Source organism: Tursiops truncatus, chromosome 3, assembly GCF_011762595.2.
Source record: "Tursiops truncatus isolate mTurTru1 chromosome 3, mTurTru1.mat.Y, whole genome shotgun sequence".
NCBI classification, from domain to species: domain Eukaryota; kingdom Metazoa; phylum Chordata; class Mammalia; order Artiodactyla; family Delphinidae; genus Tursiops; species Tursiops truncatus.
This window is the reverse complement of record NC_047036.1, coordinates 75046016-75070346: the sequence shown is the minus strand read 5'-3', so window position 1 is coordinate 75070346 and position 24331 is coordinate 75046016. Positions and strand designations below refer to the sequence as shown.

Below are 24331 nucleotides of genomic sequence, written 5' to 3'. Positions count from 1 at the left end.
TATCCTTGCAGGAACTCACCTAAATGTGTGATCCCCTAGTGGAGAATTCAGTGTGGTTTAGCAAGGTTAGAGTCCAAGATCTCCCAACACTCAGGATGAAACAGCGTCCCCTCTTCTTTCTCCTTTTCAGTCCCTGTGCACTCTGCAAGACTCCGTGAAATACTGAAGAGCAAGCAAGGCTGGATTCAGCGATTAGAAAGGGCAGTTGTCTTGAGCACAGGTGTTGGGAGAAGCCGTGGCAGGGCAACCTTTGTGCCCTCCACCGCCCACTGCCCTACCACCTCGCTGACTCCAGCTCCATTTAAAGTCAGCTCAAAAACTGAGAGAGTTTGCAGATATCCCCTCCAAGAAAAACACCTCAGCTGAACTGGCACATTATCCATAAAAACACCAGTCTGGTTGTAGATGAAGCTTCAGTGCTTTTGGCCTCTTGATGATTGGCTCCATTATTTCACCAGATTGGCTCCATTATTTCACCAAACACTGCTTTAAAATGTGGGAGTAAGATAATGGTACAAATTGCCTAGTCATTCTTGTTGTACTACAAATTAGTAAAGCTGTTTGTTGTTTTACAAACATGTTTAAATTAATATGGTAAAGTTGCTGATGTTAAGTATTCATTTACTATAGAAAGCTGATTTTTTAAAATTAGCACAGTGAAAGAAGGTTAAGTACTGTATTCTTGTATTAATTGTATAACTTTAAAATAACAATTTCTTTTAAAGAAAGAAGGTCAAAGAGGGCTACTATGGCAATGATTCCAAGAGAAATATACTCCCAACCAAAAGACCAAGCATACATACTAAGCCAGCCTCATGAGAAGAGGTAGAAAGTAACCAAAGGCAGCTCCTGAAAGGAACTTCTTACCTCAGGCTCCAGGCCTGTTAAGTCTGAGTGAACAGGATGAACCCACTTAACCTAAGAAGGACATTATGCTAAGTGAAATAAGCTAGACACAAAAGGAAAAATACTACACGATATCACTTATATGTGGAATCTTAGAAAGTCGAGTACACAGAAGCAGAGAGTAGGATCGTGGTTACCAGTGTCAGGAAGGTGGGGAAACAGGGAGATGTTGGTCAAAGATTGCAGTGGTATAGAATGCACAAGTCTAGAGACCTAATGTACAGCATGATGACTATATTTAATAATACTGTTTTGAATACTGGAAATTTGCTAAGAGAATGGATTTCAGGCTCTTTCACCACACACACTGAAAAATGCTAGCTATGTAAAGGAGAACATGTTAATTGGCTTGACTGTAGTTATTTCACTATGTATATGTATATTAAATCATCATGTTGTACTTAAATATATAGTTTTTATTACAAAAAATAATGGCTGAGTGGGTGAATGTCATTTCCTGACATACCCCTGGCCTCTGAAAGTCTCCAGCCAAGCCAGATGTATGGTTCTACATGATAGTCATGAACCCTTAGCCATCACCATTCAGTTCTGAGTGTCTGGAAACACAACCTGATAAGCAGTAGTTGTTCTTGTCTGAGGAGGACACAATGCCTTCCATATTAAGCATCAACCTCTAGACACTGATGATTTATAACTCATAAAAATGAATAAAAATCTACGCTCAACCAGGGCAACATGCATCTCCAAATACTTCCAAATATCTTGCACAGGAATACCTAGTACCTACTTTTCTCTTTAAACATAATATATTAAGTTGTAAAGTTTTTATAAAATGTTTTGATTCATTTCATATCTACACTGAAATGTCAACCTTGGTTTAAATAGTCACTCAGCACTGTTTTGGCCTATAGGCACTTCTAGTTTATACTAACAGCTCCCAAACTTTTGGATTTCACGAAGAAGGCAATTTACAACCACAAAAACCTAAAGTTTTAATTTTAATTTTAAAGTCATAATTTCAGAGTAAAAGACCTTTAAAGTTGAAAACACTTAACTTTAAGACACTCACTGTATTGCCTTTTTTTCTCTTATTCCCTCAGACCCAGAGAAATTGTAGTTACAGGATCCATCCCCATCTGCTGGCTCTGGCCAAGGGCTTCTTTCTCTCTGCTTGTTGGTCGGGATGAGGCGGGGCTGCATCTGAGGCTCAAGCATGGCTCTGTTGGTACCTCTAGTCCAGCATGCCTTGTTGTCTGCTCAGGGCAACTGAGAATAAGATCTCTGAGGTCTGGGAACACACTCCAGCATGATCTGGGTTTAGATAGGGCCTTCCTAGTGGGCTGCTTCTGTTGTCATCCAAGACACTTAGCTAGTGTTCATCTCAACTGAAGAACTGGGATAGGGTGCAAATTGGGGCATTGAGAAGAGGGATAAAATAAGCATTAGAAAAACAGTGAAAAGAGATTTGGTTTCTAAACTATAAAAACACATCTCAGACAAGGGGGTTCCATTTGATAAGATGGAATTTCAGATAGATTGAATTCATATGTAATGGCCGTATGTCTTTCTCATATTTCCTTCTTTACATATATTTCCCAGTTTACATTATTTTGTTTCATTATACTCTATCATATGGCAAACATATTTTTAGCTTGTTTTGTCCTTTTCTCTCTATATTTTTCCCAGTGGGATAGAAATGTCACACAAACATGCACACACCATACGTATGTGTCAACTTATGGTATCAAACCTTTACAATTCTATACCAGTACTTTGTCATTGCAGAGAACTTTTGGACACATTTACTTTAATTATAGGATGTTTGTTTTCTACCCTACTTTTATGAGAGATCAAAGCCTAAACATGTGCCTAGATAAAAACTGAAATTTCAGGATCATAAAATGTAAACCTGTATTTTGTTTTAAATGTTTGAGTTAAAGATGACCTGGATAAAATCCATTTTGTTCAGCTTTTAATGTCAATGATGAGTTAGAAAATGACTAATCGCCTTAATACTATAATGTACCATCACTGTTACTAATACTGGAAATATCCTATAAGACATAGTTTTACATATGTGAAGTGTAAGTGAACAGTATTAAGACTGACATATCACCTGGGTAATAGCCGACTTTCATCAGATTTGGAGGTACTACTAAGATGAATAATAATTAAAATATATACCTAATCGCTGCCTGTCTGTCGGTAGAGCTAATTGCTGTCATTGAAAAGACTAAATTGTTTAAGAAAAAGAGAGAGAAAGAGAAAGTCATTCTTCATTGAAGCTATCTCCCTGTATCATTGGAAACCTATTTTTAGTACCTATAGAAGTCATGATTTTTGAATTTATTAGGGATTGTGATGAATGATAAAACAAATCATCCATTTACATATCTTGACACTGCTTTGGAGAATACTCATTTCTTACAAGCAAGTGTCACACTGTATATAAAAGCTGGCTAATTGTGTGCTAATCTTCTGCATTATCTAGAACTCTCTGAGGTGGTATTCTATCAATAGTAATATTAATTTTATTTATTTCAAATGTACGAAATATCTTCTAAAACCCTATTTCTTTTATAATTTCTTCTCCCTTACATTGTATAATTTTGCATTCAGCTGCTAATTAAGATTAGGAGTGAAAATTATAGAATACATATCCACTTTAAACCCTCAAGCTTTTATAATACATGAAGATAGTAATATTTTATCCATGTTAAATGTAAAAAGAGAGAAAGCAAAGCAGTTAAGAACATTACTAGATGTTGTGTTTGTTTTCATGTGTTTTTTTTTTTCCGCACAGTTCAATAGTTTCATTGATCTACTGTTTCTTACAAAAATCTGCCATGCTTTGTGAACTTCACTTTCTAATCTCATACAGCAACCCTTCCTTTATGTTATTCCTGCTCTCCCTGGTCCCAGAACAGTAGGGTTGCCTTGACAAATCTATTCAAAAGCCATTCCTCGGCCTTTATTGGTGGGGACTGGGGCCTTTGAAATTCTCTCCTCACTGCAACACAGCTGACATCTTCTTCCAGACAGAATGAATTAAGGAAATACAATAAGACACTTGATCTACCAGTCAAGGATCTTTCCACAGTGAGGACGGATTCCATGGTGCACAACCAGGACAGCAAGCATCTAAAAATACACAATACATGCTTGTTTACCAGAATAGCAATCAGCAATTTTTCCAATATGATTGATAGGATGATTTCTTTTAAAATAAAATCTGTCTGGAAATTCATTGTGTTTGTGTGTGTGTCTGTCTGCGTGTGTGTGTGTGTGTGTGTGTGTGTGTGTGTGTGTGTGCACGTGTGTATGTTGGAAATTTTTTTAAAGCCATATGAGGTTAATCACATTTTTAAAGCCAGACTTCAAATACACACTTAAAATGTATGGAAGCAATATAGATTATTTTTATTTCATCTGTCTGAGTTGTAAATCATCATTATCTTAGAGGTTTATTCTTAATATTGAAGGCTTTGTGTCCTCAGACACACAGCTACAATTCACCAGGTTGTGTTTCTTTTGAACTGTTTGATACAGCCTTCATTGAACCAAGTTGAAGTAAAAATTAAATGATAGTATATTTATATGGGCCAGATTTTGAGGAGTAATTGCAAAATTTATTTCCTCTAGTATTACAAAGACAAAGAATATAGTTTTAAAATATCACTATTCTTTCACATGTTCAAATTAATATTTATTTCCATCTAAAAGTTTAAAATAGATACCCTTTTCAATTTCCTTTAATTAAAATCCTAGCCTTCTCTTATGAGTATATTGCATCATAGTTCACAGAAGGTTACATGTCTTCTTAATATCAGGACAGATAACTTGCTGAATTGTAGAAGATGAACTCTTTTCCACAGTCATATTGGTCATGAATAATTACTGACTATTTACATAAGAGAATTTTTTACAGAGTATGGAAAATAGAGTATACTTATAGTGGTTGATTGTATAGGATAAATTAATCTCTACAGCCTAACAAGTTGGTCTTGCCTTAAATTATGTTTCAACAGAACATTGTCTCTATTACATTGCAGAACTGTTGTAATTGGGTCTCTAGCTCAGAACCGTTAGACACATCAGTGGAGTCCATGCTGCCTGACTGTCCCCGAGTCTCAGCAGGTATGTGTTTGATGAGAGGTGTATAGAGTGCTTTTTATTAAGGTGAAAAAATATGCTAATGAAATGTGGAATTCTATTTTGTGAATTAAGCATGTTGTTCTGCCTTGAATCTTTGAATGAATTATTGGTAACATACAGCATGGGTCTGACCTACTACCAAAAGTGCATTAAGTAGCTGAAGAGGCTTACCATCCAACTCTGTAAAGATGAATACGTGAAACAACGTGAGAGTAATTTAGACAGTTGCTGTTGAAGCTTAGGGAGATTAGATGTACATAAATTGAAAATTAGGACAAGGACTGGATCGCTGTACAGGATCTCAGAGTATTTGTCTCTGATTGATTACCAATTCAGTGATCCAATAGGCAGTCAAGACTGTGAGTTCAGAGAAGAGACATTGCTGTGGCCTAGAGTCTAGAGAAGTTTTTCACGTAAAAGATTTTGGCTGGACCTTGTGTGTTAGATAGGACTTGGATTATAGGAGGACATTCAGGGTGGTATTCTAGGCAAAAGAAACAGAGCAGTATAAGGAGTAAGGGCTGGAACGAATCGGAAGATACTCATAGGGGGCAAAGACAAGACTGGCCTGTCCACTGAAAGAAAAGAGGTAGCGGGGTGAGCACCTGAGGAAGCAGGCAAGCTCCAGACAGTTGAAGAGTGGCATTGATTTCCATCCTAAAAGGTGGGTTACTTTAGTCTCTAATCTCTAGGGAAGAGGAAAGAGTGACATTTTTCATTATTTTCTGATTTTGGCTTTCACAATTTTGATAGTAAACACAAACTGAGCAGTGGTGTCTGGTTATGTTACAGAACAGAAATGGGTTTGCTTTGGTCATAGATGCCAGAGAATGAGTAGAAGTTTTGAACATGAACTACCTCATGTAACAACCATAAAAGATAGCTAATCGCTAAGCAAAGTTGCATACATGTTTACATATTTGAAGGAAATAATTTGGAGAACAGTTCAACTACTAGGTAAAGAACTATTATTATAATTAAATTTCACCATCATTAATACCTAAACTTGAACTGAGCTTCACTATCATTATAACTAAACCTTTCAGGTCTGTCAATCAGGGTTCAGTCAGAGCAACAGACTACTAGGTGATACATATGCTACAGTGTGTGTGTGTGTGTGTGTGTGTGTGTGTGTGGTGTACATTAATTACAATATATTGTAATTAATTTATTATCAGTGATTATGTTCTATAAAGTCTCTGAGAACACTGAATTAGTGAATACTGAATCATCACTCCTAGGGAAAATACAGGGTTAGGTTCCTGCAAGCTTCTGGTCACATTTTCATCGACCTACCAATATATAACTTTGTTTTATGAGTGTTTCAGTTTAAAGACGCCTTATTTAATATATATTGTAGATTCACTAACATTGAATTCACAGTCAACAGCACTGTAACTCATGCCCTAATGGGACTTATTTTCTCCATAAGACACATCACTGTCTTAACACTTCAGCACTATACTTGGACACCATTTCAGAGAACAAAATCACCAACAAAAGCACAAAAATGTGAAAAACATGGCACTAAATAGTCTGCGAAAAGGACACTTGTTTACAGTACAAGAACTGGAACAAGAAGGCGAAGCATGGCCTTGTTTCACCTTAGTTAGGAATGTGTGTGTTGAGCAACTCAAATTTTTTACCACGCTGCACATGTGCATATCCACAAATGACCACAAAAGCACCATGAGTATTGATTTGGGGGTTTACAAATAAATTTTAATAAGTATGTGAATTCAGAAATATGGAATTCACAAATAATGAGGATTGACTATATATAGTAAAGGATTTATTACAGAGATTTGACCTGGGATTTGATCAGAGCTGGTTACGCAGTCTCTATAAGAATGTCGACTTGGCAAGCGATGCTGGAGCTGAGACTACAGAGCAGACAGTTGTTAAGGGAAGATGTTATGTAAAGGGGTGGAGAGCAAGAATGAGCTGGAACCCATAAGCATGAGCTGGAGCCCATGAAGATGGACTTAAACCCATGTCAGTTCTTGTGGCTTCTGTCCTTGGTGGTATGGGTGTCCTGTAGAAGCCAGTGCCCTTTGTCCTGGTAACCACTGCCTTGTGCCACCAAGTGAACCAGCAGATAAACAACATGTGTGAGCTTGAAATTGTTGCTGCTTGACTTTAACTCTCCAAATTTCCCACAGAAGTCTCCCGTTTGTACCATTCTAACTGGAGACACACAGATTGAAAAGGAATTCTGGGAAATGTAGTTCAACCTAGCCAAATTGCCACATTACAGAGCCTCCACAGTTCACCCCTTGTCAACTTGGCACTCATATACATCTCCTTAAACCAGAAAATCTCCAAACGAAGACATTAATGAAGTCTTGCTTCCACCTAACATGATACAACTATTCTGTGTACAATCGAAAACACACTAAGAAGGAGGATACAAAGCCCATTTTTTGTCCTTGGCTGATAGTTCATTCTTCTCATCTTTGGTATCCTGTAGTTTAAATACTGAGAGATAAAGCTAATAACTATTGACACATCTTACATGAGATGTTAAGGGAATAAGAGAGAAGAAAACAAAAATATTTAGTATATATATTCATATCAAAATGAGGAAATACTCATAACTATTACATTCCTAATTTTTGCAACTGGTCATGTAGTTGTAGCTGGTATGTGTAACTACCTTCATTCCATATTCTCTTTGGTTTCAGCAAACACCTCAACTGGTCATGGTCTCTTGCCTGGTGGGATGACCTGTATCTTCATTTCTGAAGGGTCAGGGCTGTTAGCAGTCCTGCCTGACTTGCATTATTGTAGTTTTCTATTGACACGAATCACAGAAAACATTAACAGATGACCTAGAGAATTTCCTGCACTACAAACACTCCTATTTACCCCCATTGTGTAGTAGCAACTCAATTTTTCCTTAGTAATCAGGATCAATCACCCTAGCCAATATAGTAACAATCTCTGTTGCTTGTTAATCCAGTGGTATAAGGATTCCAAAGTGGCAAGATGGCAGTTTCAGCTTTCAGTTCAGTGGAATCATTGTGACACCTCATGGAAGCATTCCTCCGTATGGAACCTTTAGACCAACAGAGCCTAAAGTCATGGGAATGGGAAGCAGTAGTTTTGCTAGTAGATTACTAAGGGTATTGAGAAGAGAATCCAGCCCCATTTCTACTCCTCATTCCGAGATCTGGGAGAAACATCACAGTGTATTAAAGGCTGATGTAGAGCACATAACGCACCTGGGAGGACATTGTCTCAGCTCTACAAGGTGTTGTCACCTAACCAGGCACTGTAACTGTTCAAAAAGTCATTCCACCATTCTATCAAGCCTGCTGCTTAAGGATAGTGGGGAGCATGGTAATACCAGTGAATGCTGGCAGATCTCAGGCTATTGCTTGTCCTCTTGCTTGCTCCCTCTGATGGAAGCCAGCTGCCATGTTGTGAGCTGCTCATGCAGAGGCCTATGTGGTAAGGAATCGGTGTCTCTGGCTGAGAGCCAGTGATGATCTGAAGGCTGCCAACAGCCACGAGAGTGACTTTGGAAAAGGATCCCCTCCCAGTTGAGCCTTGAGATGACTGCAACCTCAGCCAACACCTTGACTGTGGCCTTGTGAGAGGCCCTGAGCCAGTCATCCAGCTAAGCCACACTCAGATCCAGGACCCTCAGGTGCTGGGACTGATAAATGTGTTTTGTTTTAAGCTGTGAATTTTGGAGATGACTTGTTCCACAGCAGTAGATAATTAATACAACAGGCTTACTTCAACTCTGGTGGTCGCTCAAGCCTAAGCAGAAAGAAACCTTAACTTTTTTTGAGACTAAAGCTTTGTAAGGTTCTTCTTTTCTCTGATACCTTAGGGTTTAAGAGCAACTCTTTCAAAAAAAGGCATTAAAATGCTCTTTGAAGACAATTTATTTCTACCCTTTCTCTTCTACTACCTCATTAGACTTTGTGGTACAGTTTACCAAAGATAAGATATTGTTTCTTCTTTATCACACTCATTTGATCCTATACTAAGTTGTTAGCTCTTCTCTGAGCTTATACTTAAGCTTATACTATTCAGCTCTTCTCTGACCAAATTTTTCGTAGAACAGAACTTGCTACTTTCTGTAACCTTCTATTTCCTGTGGGTGTTTATTCCAACAAATTTGGCTTAAATCAAAAGGAGATTTCTTGTACACTCCGCAGCAGTTGTCCCCCACTTTATGAAAGCTTACTTTATGCCACTTCACTTTTATGAAAGACCTGCATTAGTACCTGTTTTCAATAACAGAAGGAAATCCAAAGAGGATTTTTGCTTTTAGGAAGAAAGGTGAAAGCAAAAATAGCATTCAGCATTTGTTTTCAGGGAGCCGTTATAGAGGCAGCAAGTACCCTGAGCTGCAAGAGTGGCACCACTAAGCTCCTTCTCTGGGAACTACACTCTGCATCTCAACATCAAGTTGCCATAGCTTAACTGTGCATGTAAGCCTCTGTGCCTTATCTCGATTTATTTTGGGCATCCGCTAGCAAGAGTGCCCTAAGGTAGTTGCTTCTTCACTTTACATCATTTTGGCTTACGAAAGGTTTCACAGGAGTTACTCTACTTTCAGATAGTAGGGGAAACCTGCATCCATTTATTCCTCAAATATTTATTGAGCAATTATTATGTTCCAGATGCTGTTCTGGAAGCTGGGGACATAGCAGTGAACAATAGCTTATAATGACTTTTTTTCCCCAAAAAAACTGTTTCCTGGCCCTCTGCCAGTGGGTAGTTTGCTCCTTTTGAATCTGGCATCAACACTAGGTTGCATCAATTGAGAGAACAGTTAGGGCCAGTACCCCCAGCATTTTCCATACCTACTTATAAAAATTGAACAGGTTTTCAATCAAAATCAGCGATTTCCCTCAAAGAGTCCTAAAAAAATGTTGAACATTTTTTATGACATGATCAACATTATTATGATGTGATAAAAATGGAATTTTAAAGAAGATTAATTTAGTAAATGAATAAAAAACAGGAGCAAGAAGCCGGAGGCAGTAGACTCAGCAGGATGTGACAATAAAGCCAGTATATGTGGTTGATGGTGTGAATTGGAGTGGTGGCAGTGGGAACAGAGAGGATAGGAGAGCTGTAACAAATATGACTTGGGAAGAATCTACACTCCTTGATGATAAACAGATTGAATGTGGAAGCTAAGGGGAGGGAGAAGACAATGATAAGCTCCGATGAAAAGTAACTGGGATAATGAAAATGTCATTACCAGAAGTACAGGGGAGCTGGAAGGGGAAATCAATTATGGGCAAGAAATGATGAAATTGTTTTATGACCTACTTAATTGAGATAATGATAGTTGAGGTGATGGCAGGAAATTCAAGTAGAAATGGCAAATGTTGTTTAAGTACCTTTGAAAGACTTGAAATTCTCTGATTAATAACCCTGTTACTATAATTTAAACTGTTAAGATTATTTGAAATTTTCTATGTGTACTGACCACAGGTTAGTAATGGATGTCCAGACTATCTGTTCAATTTAGTGAAGGCTTTTTTTTTCCAGATTTCTAAATTATGAAGTTCTTTTTCTTGTTATACTTTGCTTTTTATCTTTTGACTAGACGTTTCATGGTCAAAGCAATGAAATTACCTGTAAAAATACATACTCATTTAATATTGAATTTTTTCCTTTATTACTAAATACGTTTCCCTTTACCCCCAAAATAGATCTAATGCTCATAAAAGCTCTATTTTATGAATGTTGTTTAACTGTGCATATATATTTTAAAAGCAGGTATAATAAAATATTTTAATTGTACTTAAAATACACTGATAATTATTTTCAGTACAGTCACATTGTTTTTATTTTTCTTTTGAAAGCAAATGTAATACTTGACAACTCCACACTTAAGAATTGTCAGCATTATATCTTATATTGTACTTAAAATGAAGTCTGACTTTTCAGTTATTATAACATATAGTGAACGGTGGATATTTGAGGGATCTTGAACACGTGCCAAGTGACTGGTTCCCCCACTTCTTTATTTTAATAGTATTTCGTACTAGTGAAAATCGGCACATTGAAAACATGTTATTCAGAGAAACATATAATAGGTTAATAGGATATATGTTTATTGTATAGCCCACATTTTGGTTGTTTATGTTTATTATAAAATGGCAACAGCAAATGTCTGCCTCACTTATAGAAATGTTATGAAATGTTACAAGGACAATTTTTTAGTATCTGGAGGGATATTTTAAGTTTATCCAGAGGAAGGCACTGTGAAAATGTAATGTGGCACTATATATTCTCATTAGTCATTTTAGAATTTAAAACTGTCATTTATTTAAAAGCGATTATTGATTATTTTAATCCTGTAGAAATGGAAAAAGCATTTGCAGAAATATTTTCCCTTCCATTTTCTTGTCTCCAATTCTATTTTTAAACAACAAATAACTTGGTTATTCATGTTTTCCTATGTTCTCTGTGACATGGGTAAGGGTCACAAAACCGTAGTCACAGAAAGACAGAAAATATAATGGAGAAATCAAAAGGAAGACTAATAGTCAAAAGAAAAATGTTCAGTAGGACATAGAAATCAGGAGACAAAGCTGAAAGAAACTAGGGTAGCAGTAAAGATGAAATTAGAAATGATCTTATGTGGTGTGTTGCTTCCCCAAAATAGCAAATATAATTTTTAACTGTGTATGAGCAGACATTCTTCTGGGTGAAAGGGAAGCAAAATATCAGTGTTTGAAAGCAGACAAGGTTATAGAGCACTGATATCTTCTGACTTCTTACAAGTCTGGACACAGCTTGCTTCGGCTGGCCTATGACTGACAGTCCACTCTTTGCCAGGTGGGTTCTAACTGGGCCTACGTGTGGATAAGTACTGCTGCTCAGGCCCACATACTTTCAGCCCCGTCCAAATGTGCTCCCTCCCTGCCTGTCTGGATATATGCTTTCAGTCTGCATGCATTCATTCAACAAGAATTCAGTGTGGGCCAGACATGGCTGCAGATGCCAGGGACATAGCAGTGAATTACAGCAGATAATGGTCCCAACGTGGAGGTTACATTCTAGTAGGAGATACAGACAGTAATAAACAAGATAAGTAAGGAGAGTATATGTGTAGTATGTTAGATAGTGGTCATTGGTAGGAGAAATAGAAAACAAAAGAAAGGACCTGAAGTGTGTGTATGTGGAGGGACAGATTCGAATTTTTAGGAAGGTGGCCAGGGAAGGCCTCTCTGAGAAGATGACACTTCTAGGACATTCCTTCTAGTCCTGATCTTCTCCTGTTTCCCACTGGCAAAGACAGTACATATTTGCCTATCTGACTTTAGAGATCCTTTTCCTAGACTTCAGGGTATCTACTTAGGTCTGAAATCTTCGCCCTTATGTTCTCCCTGCAGTCTCTTGTTCTGGGTTCTTGAAAACCTGACCTTCTCATCGGATCCACTTTACCAGTCCTCTAAGGTTTATGGTAACCGTAAAGCATAGTCACCAGAAAGTTATTAAAGTTATTCCACTCTTCCTTAAGCAACACGTACAGAAAAGTATAACATTTGTATGGCACTCTGGACATAAGCAACCTTGACATAAGAGAAGGTTGCTTATGTCCAGAATTGAATGGACAGAGCCCCTCCTGGCTGACCTGAAGGGTGAGAGGATGAGTATTTTCACATACCTGTGACCCTTTTGTACCAGGCACACAGGATGGAAAGCTCTTTCCATCTACCGTTAAGGAAATACATGAACCTAGATTCATTAAAACTATGCGGTCTAGATCTCTGATTCCTGTCAATATATTCCCTCCCCAGATTTGTATCCATCTCAGTTTTTCTTGCCTTTGTCATGGCTTGAGATAGCTTTTTCTTTTTTATTTCAGCTTACTTAGAACACTTGATGTAAATCTGTGTAAAATTTAGAAAATTAACAGTATAAATGGTTAAAAAAAAAAAGAAGAAAAGAAAAAGGGGGAAAAAAAGAACCAAGGTAGATATCTTAGGAGATAAGAATTAAACTTGAAAACTTACTGTATTTAGATGATCCTGTCTTATTCTGGATATAGAAAGGGGCCATTAATGGAACCCTAATTTTTCTTTGCTTAAATAATCCAGACTGACTGTTTACACTGACTAAAATACTGAATATTTGCTAAATATTCACTTCACTTTATTGCTGAAAACATATCTTGAGGAAATGACACTAAGGAGTTATATCTTTTCTTTATTAGTGAATAATCACTTCCTTCTATAGATACCAATGAAAAATATTTCATTCAGAATGTGTAGACAAATTGAGTTGTCTAGTATGTTTTTAGACATAGCTCAAATTAATTAGGTAATTGAAAATCTATACTTTGCCTTGTAAACAGACTTTAAAATTCAAGACATCTTAGCATATATGATACTGTACCACTTTTGACTACATGTACTGCTCAAGAATTCTAGCACTCCTCTTTCTTCCATTCAAAGGGTATACATTCTAATTCTTTAAGTGGTGTTTTCATTAACTAAATAGCACTTTTCAGGCAGTTTTTGTTCATTACTGTAGCTGTTATTCATAGGTTAGTCTCCCTATTCATTGTTCTGTGCTACCTTATAATTATTAGTTAATATCAGGGATGAGTGTTCTGAAAGTTGACCACTAGAAATTCTTGTGTTTTCAGCGAATTATTCATTGTAATTAGCTGGAATCAGGCACTTTGGGGAAATAACTGATCAAATACTCATTTAAAATAATCTAACTATACGAATGATATTTATGTAGATCACCAATATTTGCCCTGATTATATATATATACTTAATCAGGTCCAATATTATCCTGTGATTTTTGACTTTTCCAGTTTTCCAGTAATCACAGTGAAAAGTAGTCTCACTCCAGAAATCTCACTTTTAAAAAAAATTAAAAATAGCCACCATGTTTTTTACAGCTTTCTGAACCAATTTGTGAAAAATTCGTCAAAGAATTTGGCAGTAAAGGTGGCAACTCTCCTTTTACTGAGCTAACTTTTCCCTTTAAAGATAAAAAGTTTTTAATTATTTTGGAATGCTTTTGGATAAATAACCAAATAATATGGATTTATATTTGTACTTGAAAATTGTTTAAGTTATGCGTTAATTTGTGAGAGATATTATTTTTACAGTCCCCATAGCAGTGTCTCATGGCTCTTAGTGCTATGTCCCTAGTTGTTAGAAAAGTAAGTTGGGACCAGTGATACCTAAGACAGAGATCTTCATTCTTTTTAAACAGATATTAAGTATTGATCTCCCCTTCCATGGCTGTCTGTGCTTCACTTGTCCTCTTTTTCTCCTTTCCTCTGTCAGCTGTCTGGGTCAGTGCTCTGGATGGCTCTCCCTGGGTCTGTATATTGCTCTCCGACTCTCCCTCTGTCATCTCGTTTAGTCTCTATGTGTGGTTCTTTTCTTATAATTTTTGTCTTCTGTGTCTCCCTGGCTTCATTGTCCCCCACCTAGAGACTCTTCGTCCTGCAGCCTATGGAATCACATCTCCCCCAGCCCACCATCTGTGCCTGCCCCTTCCTGACCTGTGTGGTTTGCCTGGGTCCACTGCCCTTCACTTCTCTTTGACCAGCCGTGTGATATGTGCCGCCCATCTACACCCTCCCTGCCTGCTCTGTCTTGTCACAGACAGACATCAAGTCACCAGCGATAAATCTGTCTGCTGGCAAAAATACCCCCAAAACGTACCCCTTCAGAGAAACTGCATTGCTTTCTAGTAGTGATTCAGAACTTCTAAACTAAATATTCTGTGTTACTGAAATGAAAATGCAAAGAGAACATTAGGCACCATAGATAGGTCAAGTATTTACCATTTGTAAAATCCTAAGATGTTCTAAGTTGATTATCAGCACTTTAAAGCAGCAATATATTTTTAAAAGATTTTGTCTCATCATAGTTCTTAAAATATAGTCCTTCTTTAAAGGAAAATAGTTTTATTTAATGAAAAATATTTTAAAGATAATTTGATCAATGACTTCAGCTTTTAGGTATTGACATTGGTTTAACTGATATATGATGTCTAAATATTCTTTGAGAACTGGTACTAGTATTTCCATTCATATTATCTCTATCATAATATCCCCTTCAACCATACATACTTCACCCCAAGTATTCAATATGTTATACCAATAAATAAAGAAATCATGTACCAGCTAGTTTATGCATGTTTTGAATAATCTCATGGTACAATCCTTGACAAAATTCAGTTATTTTGCATAATTTCTTAATTTCTAAAGTACTATAGAAGTTACTTGTTTAAACTTTTGGGCAAATAAACATATATATCATTTTAAGCTTTGTATAGCAATGATCTTTATAAGTGAGACTTTTGTAAGAGACCCTAAATTGAAATTTTCTCATAACTTTCTAAAATCAGTATTGGCTTGGAGATTCTTTTGTTTTTAGCTAGCTTTAGACATTTTTAAAAGAGCAAAGTGAAGTTTTTACTTTTAATTTCCTTTTAATAAATTGCCTTCAAAGAAATTGAGTCTTCTTTCCATTTTAATTTGTGTGGCAAAGTAGCCACACCTTTCCTGCTTAGTTTCCAGAAGAATAGTGATTAAATTTAAAATAAGACATTGTTAATTTAAGGCCACAGATACAAGTGATTAAATATAACCAATATGTGGGAAAGTTATTTGTGGAACTAGATGATATGCAGGTTGAATTTTATAGTAAAAAGTATAGTTTTCCATAACCATTGTAGTTTAGATTTTTATAGCACTTCTCTTTTGAAGGAATAATCCCTCAGCATTACTTGGTTTTGCTTTTCTTCAGAAATAATATCAAGCATATAAAATCAACACTGGCAGCAAAGCTTAAATTTTAGAAAATCCAAATTTAATTATTTTTACCAATTGATTAGTTGTTGACTTAATTAATTTCCCCTGAAATTAGAGCCTAATCCCATGTCTTACTTCAAACTTGAGTTATTCTTGGTTCTCTTGGGGTAAGAAACTAACTGTAAATATTTATTCCTTAATTGTACAAAGATTTATTGAGTACTTAATATGTACTAGGCACTAGTTTAGACTCTAAAGATTGCTAGAGGGGCTTCCCTGGTGGTGCAGTGGTTGAGAATCCGCCTACCAATGCAGGGGACATGGGTTCTAGCCCTGGTCCAGGAAGATCCCACATGGCATCCCACGCAACAAGAGATGCCACCACAGTGAGAAGCCCGCACACTGCAACGAAGAGTAGCCCCCGCTCTCTGCAACTAGAGAAAGCCCACGCACAGCAACGAAGACCCAACGCAGCCAAAAATAAAATAAATAAATAAGATTGCTAGATATCACTCTTGCCCCTCAAGGAACTCACAGTCTCCTAGGAAAAAAGTCTTTTATCCATTGCAGAGATTCTCTTGGTTCCTAATCACAGGTTGATCGTTGAAATAGGTGAGGTGAAGAGGAAGGTTAAGGACTTATGAACTCCTTCAGGACCCAAATGTAACTCTTAGTTCACTAACAGCTCACTTTATTAAATGGTACCCCACTACTATCTAAGAGCTAGTGCACCTTCTCAAAGTGTTCACCTTCCTTCCCTACTATTATAAGACCCTGACTTTTTACTCTAGCTATACGTTTCAAATGAATGTTACTTGTCATTTCAAACTCTTTAATGGTATTAAGTCAGCATTTATGAAGAAGAGCTTTGGATTTAACATGACTGTGAGAAATTTGTATCCTCCTAAATGTGTGGAGAATTAATTCTATAATATGGCCAGACGAAGATCTACAGTCATACTCTGTGTAAAATGAGGATAATGCTAGTACAGTCTTATTGGGTTATGGTCAGAATTAAGTGAAATAATCCATACGGGACTGTTAAAATAGTACCTGGCATATGGTTACAACTCAATGAATACAGGTGGTCCTTGCTTTGCACCGTTCTAATATACACAAATTTCAGTTACCATAGTTTAGTTAAATAACACCAAACCCCCCAATTTCAGTTACCACAATATATTAACTATTAGTAATTGCATTAAGTACAACTGTCTATGTAAATAAACAGATGCACATCATGATCAATGACCAATTATATCCCTTTTTTCAAAATCTGTCACTGACCAAACACTGCATATCTGTTATTCAGTTCATACACAGTAGCACTATCTGTATTTAAAAAAATGGATGGTCAGGGGGCTTCCCTGGTGGCGCAGTGGTTGAGAGTCCGCCTGCCGAGGCAGGGGACACGGGTTCATGCCCCGGTCCGGGAAGTCCCACATGCCGCAGAGCTGCTAGGCCTGTAAGCCATGGCCGCTGAGCCTGCGCGTCCGGAGCCTGTGCTCCGCAACGGGAGAGGCCACAACAGTGAGAGGCCAGCGTACCGCAAAAAAAAAAAAAAAAAAAAAAGGATGGTCAGAAGAGAGATCTGGCCAACAAAGATGAAAGTGAAGCAAACACATGAAATGCTGGAAGTGAAATTGGAAAGCACTGTGACGAAAAGATGAAGATGTCCCAGAGGAAGTGATACTGGCAAAAAAAACACTTCACATCAAATGAACTCTCAGAAATATTTCATGACATTGGAAGCTTGAAGGGTAAAATGTTGGAAGCTGATCCACACTTAGGAGTGTGAAAGTTAGCCAAGGCATAGAAAAGATTTGTTTGAACTGTATCATAAGTTATATGACAAGAAAGCAAGCACTATTCAAGCTACTCTTAATAAGTTTTTTACAAAGAAATAAAGCATCTTAATTCTCATTGTTTCTAATGTTTTAAAGATGAAGTGTAATGTACTAAGTACAATTAGTCTTACTCTTTTTTTCATTCCCCGACCCTATTCATTTTTAGCTGACAGTAAGAAGACTTTTAATGTTTTGACAAAAAAAAGGTCATGGAACAACCGTAGTTTTTTTTCATTGATTATTATGATCACTTTGCCTGATTTCAGCTTGTATGGTCCTCTGTATAGTCCCACACTACCGTGCAAAGCAAGAACTTCCTGTTATTATTATTAGAAATTATTTTACCCAACAATCAAGTACCATAGTTTTAGAGAAATTGTTCTTTGCTTTTCAATATTTGAGAGTTAAAAACTTTCTGTCATTTTTCTCCTGCTTCTTTCTGTTTTCTAGATTATCTAAGTCCTGATTCTAGTTATGTCTCGTCATGAGTCTCTTAGCCTCCCAGTACATCTTCTACAGAAGTACGGTCTTTAAACTCCTCAATTTTCCTATGCTTCAGCATTCTCCCTATTTCACTCTTCCAATTTACTTAAATTCCACACTGACCCTTTCCCTTTCACTCTCCTTCCTGCTAGTGTCCTATTCTTCCACACTCTCCCTGAAAGCCTATCGGCTCTTTCACACATTGTCTTCCTTTCAAATGACCCCTGCCCTAGAACATATCCTTATGAGAAACTTCTATAAATTCATCAGTTTCTTCCTTGTGTTTCATCTACTTTTCTGTCAATCATAAAAGACAAGTGTCATTCTTGAATTTAAATTACTACAAGAAATTCTACCACCCTATTTGTTTTACTTCAGTTCATAGTTTCTTAGAGAGATTCCAGGGACATTCACAGAGGCCCCAAACTTAATGATGGTAATGGCACCAAAATCAACTAATTTGGAATCTCCTTAACAAAAAATAATTCTCACAGCACCTAAAAGAATTGCATCCTATAAACAAAAATTCTGTTCTACTTCTCATTTACTTCTCTGAGCCCATGTCACATCCTAAATTACTGGTTTCATTGGTCGTAAGCTGTCATTTCTGTTAGGTGTATTTTACTGTGCAGTGTAATAGAAAATTTTTCACTAAACAAGTTGTGTATCTCCTGCTTAAAAGTGTAAGCAGAGTACAAATTTGAATGCAGAAGACGGTGACTGCGCCCTGACTAGAGTAATCAATGCAAGAACATCCTTAAAGCTTTTCTTCTGTAACAAGGGCAAACTCAGCTAAAAAGTTTGTTTAAATCCTGCTTGGCATAACAAGAACCGTTCAACTTTATCTACTTGTGACTATCTTTGAAGATACCTGACTCATCACCATAATGCCTTTCAACTCAACCTTGCTCAACTCAACCACTCTTCCTGCCTTATACAGATATCGTAAATCTTTAAGGCTTCTGGTGAAGACGGTAGGGTTTTTATACTTAGTATTATTTTATGGCACAGGAAGTTCATTGGTCATGAATATCACAGATCTACAAAATAAAATGGAAAGGTTTTTCTCTCTATACTCTAAAGCTCTTTGTAGTCTGATTATGTGGGTTGTGTCATATTTGTGTCACGAGCTGTTATTTCTAAGCAGCAATTATATCACAGCAGAGTCACTTTTTACAATAACAAAAAGAACAGCAACAAAATGAAGTAACAACAAAAAGTCCTTCATCATCTTAATGTGAAATTAAGAAAATCAAGGAAATTTTATGTTGGCAATATGCTACATTCTAGTTTTTCTCTATGTATTTGACAAGTAAAAGCATGTCGTTATTCACAAATAGCTGTCCTGTCTTATCTCCTTTACAGAACAGTGCTATTTTATGTATTTTGTGAATTTATCTCATAGAGTAATAAATTATTCTTTCCAGTGACTACACTGATGTGACTAACTCTTTTTCCAATTTGTTACAACTTTAATGTTCTTACTGTATGTACCTTATCTACACTTACCGAGTTTTCTTAACGGCCTAACTTATCTTCAGTGTCTCACTTTGTCGTTCTTTTAATTTTTATGGGAGTATAGTTGCTTTACAATGTTGTGTTTCTACTGTACAGCAAGATGAATCAGTTATACAGACACACATAGCCCCTCTTTTTTGGATTTCCTTCCCATTTAGGTCATCACAGTGCATTAAGTAGAGTTCCCTGTGTTATACAGTATGTTCTCATTAGTTATCTGTCTTATACTTAGTAACAATAGTGTATATATGTCAATCCCAATCAACCAATTCCTCCCACCCCACCCCCTTTCCCCCTTGGTATCCATACATGTGTTCTCTATATCTGTGTCTCTATTTCTGCTTTGCAAATAAGATGATCTATACCATTTTTCCAGAGTCCACATATATGTGTTAATATACGCTACTTGTTTTTCTCTTTCTGACTTACTTCACTCTGTATGACAGTCTCTAGGTCCATCCACATCTCTACAAATGACCCAATTTCATTCCTTTTTATGACTGAGTAATAATCCATTGTATACGTGTACCACATCTTCTTTATCCATTCCTCTGTTGATGGACATTTAGGTTGCTTCCATGTCCTGGCTGTTGTAAATAGTGCTGCCGTGAACATTGGGGTGCATGTATCTTTTTGAATTATGGTTTTCTCTTGAGTATATGCCCAGTAGTGGGATTGTGGGTCATATGGTAATTCTATTTTTAGTTTTTTAAGGAACCTCCATACTGTTCTCCATAGTGGCTGTATCAATTTACATTTACATTCCCACCAACAGTGCAAGAGGGTGCCCTCTTCTCCACACCCTCTCCAGCATTTACTGTTTCTAGATTTTTTGATGATGGCCATTCTGACTGGTGTGAGGTGATACCTCACTGTAGTTTTGATTTGCATTTCTCTAATTATTAGTGTTGTTGAGCATCCTTTCATGTATTTGTTGGCAATCTGTATATCTTCTTTGGAGAAATGTCTATTTAGGTCTTCTGCCCATTTTTGGATTGGGTTGTTTGTTTTATTGATATTGAGCTGCATGAGTTGCTTGTATATTTTGGAGATTAATCCTTTGTCAGTTGCCTCATTTGCAAACATTTTCTCCCATTCTGAGGGTTGTCTTTTAGTCTTTATGTTTTCCTTTGCTGTGCAAAAGCTTGGAAGCTTCATTAGGTCCCATTTGTGGGTCCAAAAGGATCTTGCTGTGATTTATGTCATAGAGTGTTCTGCCTATGTTTTCCTCTCAAGAGTTTTATAGTGTCTGGCCTTACATTTAGGTCTTGAATCCATTTTGAGCTTATTTTTGTGTATGGTATTAGGCAGTGTTCTAATTTCATTCTTTTACATGTAGCTGTCCAGTTTTCCCAGCACCACTTAATGCAGAGGCTGTCTTTTCTCCATTGCATATTCTTGCCTCCTTTATGAAAGATAAGGTGACCATATGTGCGTGGGTTTATCTATGGGCTTTCTATCCTGTTCCATTGATCTATATTTCTGTTTTTGTGCAAGTACCATACTGCCTTGATTACTGTAGCTTTGTAGTATAGTCTGAAGTCAGAGAGGCTCATTCCTCCAGCTCTGTGTTTCTTTCTCAAGACTGCTTTGGCTCTTCAGGGTCTTTTGTGTTTCCATACAAATTGTGAATTTTTTTGTTCTAGTTCTGTGAAAAATGCCAGTGGTAGTTTGATAGGGATTGCATTGAATCTGTAGATTGCTTTGGGTAGTAGAGTCATTTTCACAATGTTGATTCTTCCAATCCAAGAACATGGTATATCTCTCCATCTCTTTGTATCATCTTTAATTTCTTTCATCAGTGTCTTATAGTTTTCTGCATACAGGTCTTTCGTCTCCTTAGGTAGGTTTATCCTAGGTATTTTATTATTTTTGTTGAAATGGTACATGGGAGTGTTTCCTTAATTTCTCTTTTCAGATTTTTCATCATTAGTGTTTAGAAATGCCAGAGATTTCTGTGCATTAATTTTGTATCCTGCTACTTTACCAAATTCATTTATTGCCTCTAGTAGTTTTCTGGTAGCATCTTTAGGATTCTCTATGTATAGTATCATGTCATCTGCAAACAATGATAGCTTTACTTCTTTTCCTATTTGGATTCCTTTTATTTCTTTTTCTTCTCTGATTGCTGTGGCTAAAATTCCAAAACTATTATTGAATAATAGTGGTGAGAATGGACACCCTTGTCTGGTTCCTGATCTTAGAGGAAATGGTTTCAGTTTTTTTACCATTGAGAATGATGTTGGCTGTGGATTTGTCATATATGTCCTTTATTATGTTGAGGTAAGTTCCCTCTATGCCTACTTTCTGGAGGGTTTTTATCATAAATGGGTATTGAATCTTGTTAAAAGATTTCTCTGCATCGATTGAGATGATCATATGGTTTTCCTCCTTCAGTTTGTTAATATGGTTTATCACATTGCTTGATTTGCATATATTGAAGGATCCTTTCATTCCTGGGATAAACCCCACTTGATCATGGTGTATGATCCTTTTAATGTACTGTTGGATTCTGTTTGCTAGTATTTAGTTGTGGATTTTTGCATCTATGTTCATCAGTGATATTGGCCTGTAGTTTTCTTTCTTTGTGATGTCTTTGTCTAGTTTTGGTATCAGGGTGATGGTGGCCTCATAGAATGAGTTTGGGAGTATTCTTCCCTCTGCTATATTTTGGAAGCATTTGAGAAGGATAGGCGTTAGCGCTTCTCTAAATGTTTGGTAGAATTCGCCTGTGAAGCCGTCTGGTCCTCGGTTTTTGTTTGTTGGAAGATTTTTAATCACAGTTTCAATTTCAGTGCTTGTGATTGGTCTGTTTATATTTTCTATTTCCTCCTGGTTCAGTCTCGGAAGGTTGTGCTTTTCTTAGAATTTGTCCATTTTTTCCAGGTTGTCCATTTTATTGGCATATAGTTGCTTGTAGTGATCTCTAATGATCCTTGGTATTTCTGCAGTGTCCGTTGTTACTTCTCCTTTTGCATTTCTAATCCTATTGATTTCAGTCTTCTCCCTTTTTTTTTTTTGATGAGTCTGGCTAATGGTTTATCAATTTTGTTTATCTTCTCAAAGAAACAGCTTTTGGTTTTATTGATCTTTGCTATCATTTCCTTCATTTCTTTTTCCTTTATTTCTGATCTGATCTTTATGATTTCTTTCCTTCTGCTAACTTTGGGGTTTTTTTGTTCTTCTTTAATTGCTTTAGGTGTAAGGTTAGGTTTTTTCTTTGAGGTGTTATTTGTTTCTTGAGGTAGGATTGTATTGCTATAAACTTCCCTCTTAGAACTGCTTTTGCTACATCCCATAGGTTTTGGGTTGTTGTGTTTTCATTGTCATTTGTTTCTAGGTTTTTCTTATTTCCTCTTTGATTTCTTCAGTGATCTCTTGGTTATTGAGTTATGTGTTGTTTAGCCTCCATGTTTTTGTATTTTTTTGCAGATTTTTTTCCTGTAATTGATATCTAATCTCATAGCGTTGTGGTCGGAAAAGATACTTGATAGATTTCAAGTTTCTTAAATTTACCAAGGCTTGATTTGTGACCCAATATATGATCTATCCTGGGGAACGTTCCATGAGCACTTAAGAAGCAAGTGTATTCTGTTGTTTTTGGATGGAATGTCCTATAAATATCAATTAAGTCCATCTTGTTTAATATTTCATTTAAAGCTTGTGTTTCCTTATTTATTTTCATTTTGGGTGATCTGTCCATTGGGGAAAGTGGGGTGATAAAGTCCTCTACTATGATTGTGTTACTGTCATTTCCCCTTTTATGGCTGTTAGCATTTGCCTTATGTATTGAGGTGCTGCTCTGTTGGGTGCATAAATACTTAAAATTGTTCTGTCTTCTTCTTGGATTGATCCCTTAATCATTATGTAGTGTCCTTCTTTGTCTCTTGTAATAATCTTTATTTTAAAGTCTATTTTGTCTGATATGAGGATTGCTACTCCAGCTTACTTTTGATTTCCCTTTGCATGGAATATCTTTTTCCATCCCCTCACTTTCAGTCTGTATGTGTCCCTAGGTCTGAAGTGGGTCTCTTGTAGACAGCGTATATACAAGTCATGTTTTTGTATCCATTCAGCCAGTGTATGTCTTTTGGTGGGAGCATTTAATCCATTTATGTTTAAGGTAGTTATCATTATGTATGTGCCTATTATCATTTTCTTAATTGTTTTGGGTTTGTTATAGTAAGTCTTTTCCTTCTCTTGTGTTTCCTGCCTAGAGAAATTCCTTTAACATTTGTTGTAAAGCTGGTTTGGTTGTGCTGAATTCTCTTAGTTTTTGGTTGTCAGTAAAGATTTTAATTTCTCCATCAAATCTGAATGAGATCCTTGCTGTGTAGAGTAATCTTGGTTGTAGGTTTTTCCCTTTCATCACTTTAATATGTCCTGCCACTTCCCTCTGGCTTACAGAGTTTCTGCTGAAAGATCAGCTGTTAACCTTATGGGGATTCCCTTTTATGTTATTTGTTGTTTTTCCCTTGCTGCTTTTAATATTTTTCTTTGTATTTAATTTTTGATAGTTTGATTAATATGTGTCTTGTCGTGTTTCTCCTTGGATTTATCCTGTATGGGACTCTCTGCACTTCCTGGACTTGATTGACTATTTCCTTTCCCATATTAGGGAAGTTTTCAGCTATAATCTCTTCAAATATTTTTTCAGTCCCTTTCTTTCTCTCTTCTTCTCTGGGACCCCTA

General features: G+C 36.6%; 1 protein-coding gene across 13 annotated transcripts in view; it reads left to right on the top strand.

Moving 5' to 3' along the window:
- ARB2A (ARB2 cotranscriptional regulator A) overlaps positions 1-24331 on the top strand; it is a 427234-nt gene that overhangs the window by 280701 nt on the left and 122202 nt on the right. For 6 of the 13 annotated variants that reach the window (XM_033853022.2, XM_073802319.1, XM_033853020.2 and 3 more), the window contains one exon: positions 4896-5004. The exons of 1 other annotated variant lie outside the window; for it this stretch is intronic. In XM_033853022.2, the coding sequence (XP_033708913.1) occupies positions 4896-5004 (109 nt within the window). Of the gene's footprint in view, positions 1-130; positions 182-4895; positions 5005-7706; positions 7868-24331 lie in introns of those variants that run through there. 6 more of the 13 variants (XM_073802320.1, XM_019929699.3, XM_033853018.2 and 3 more) reach the window with 4 other exon arrangements.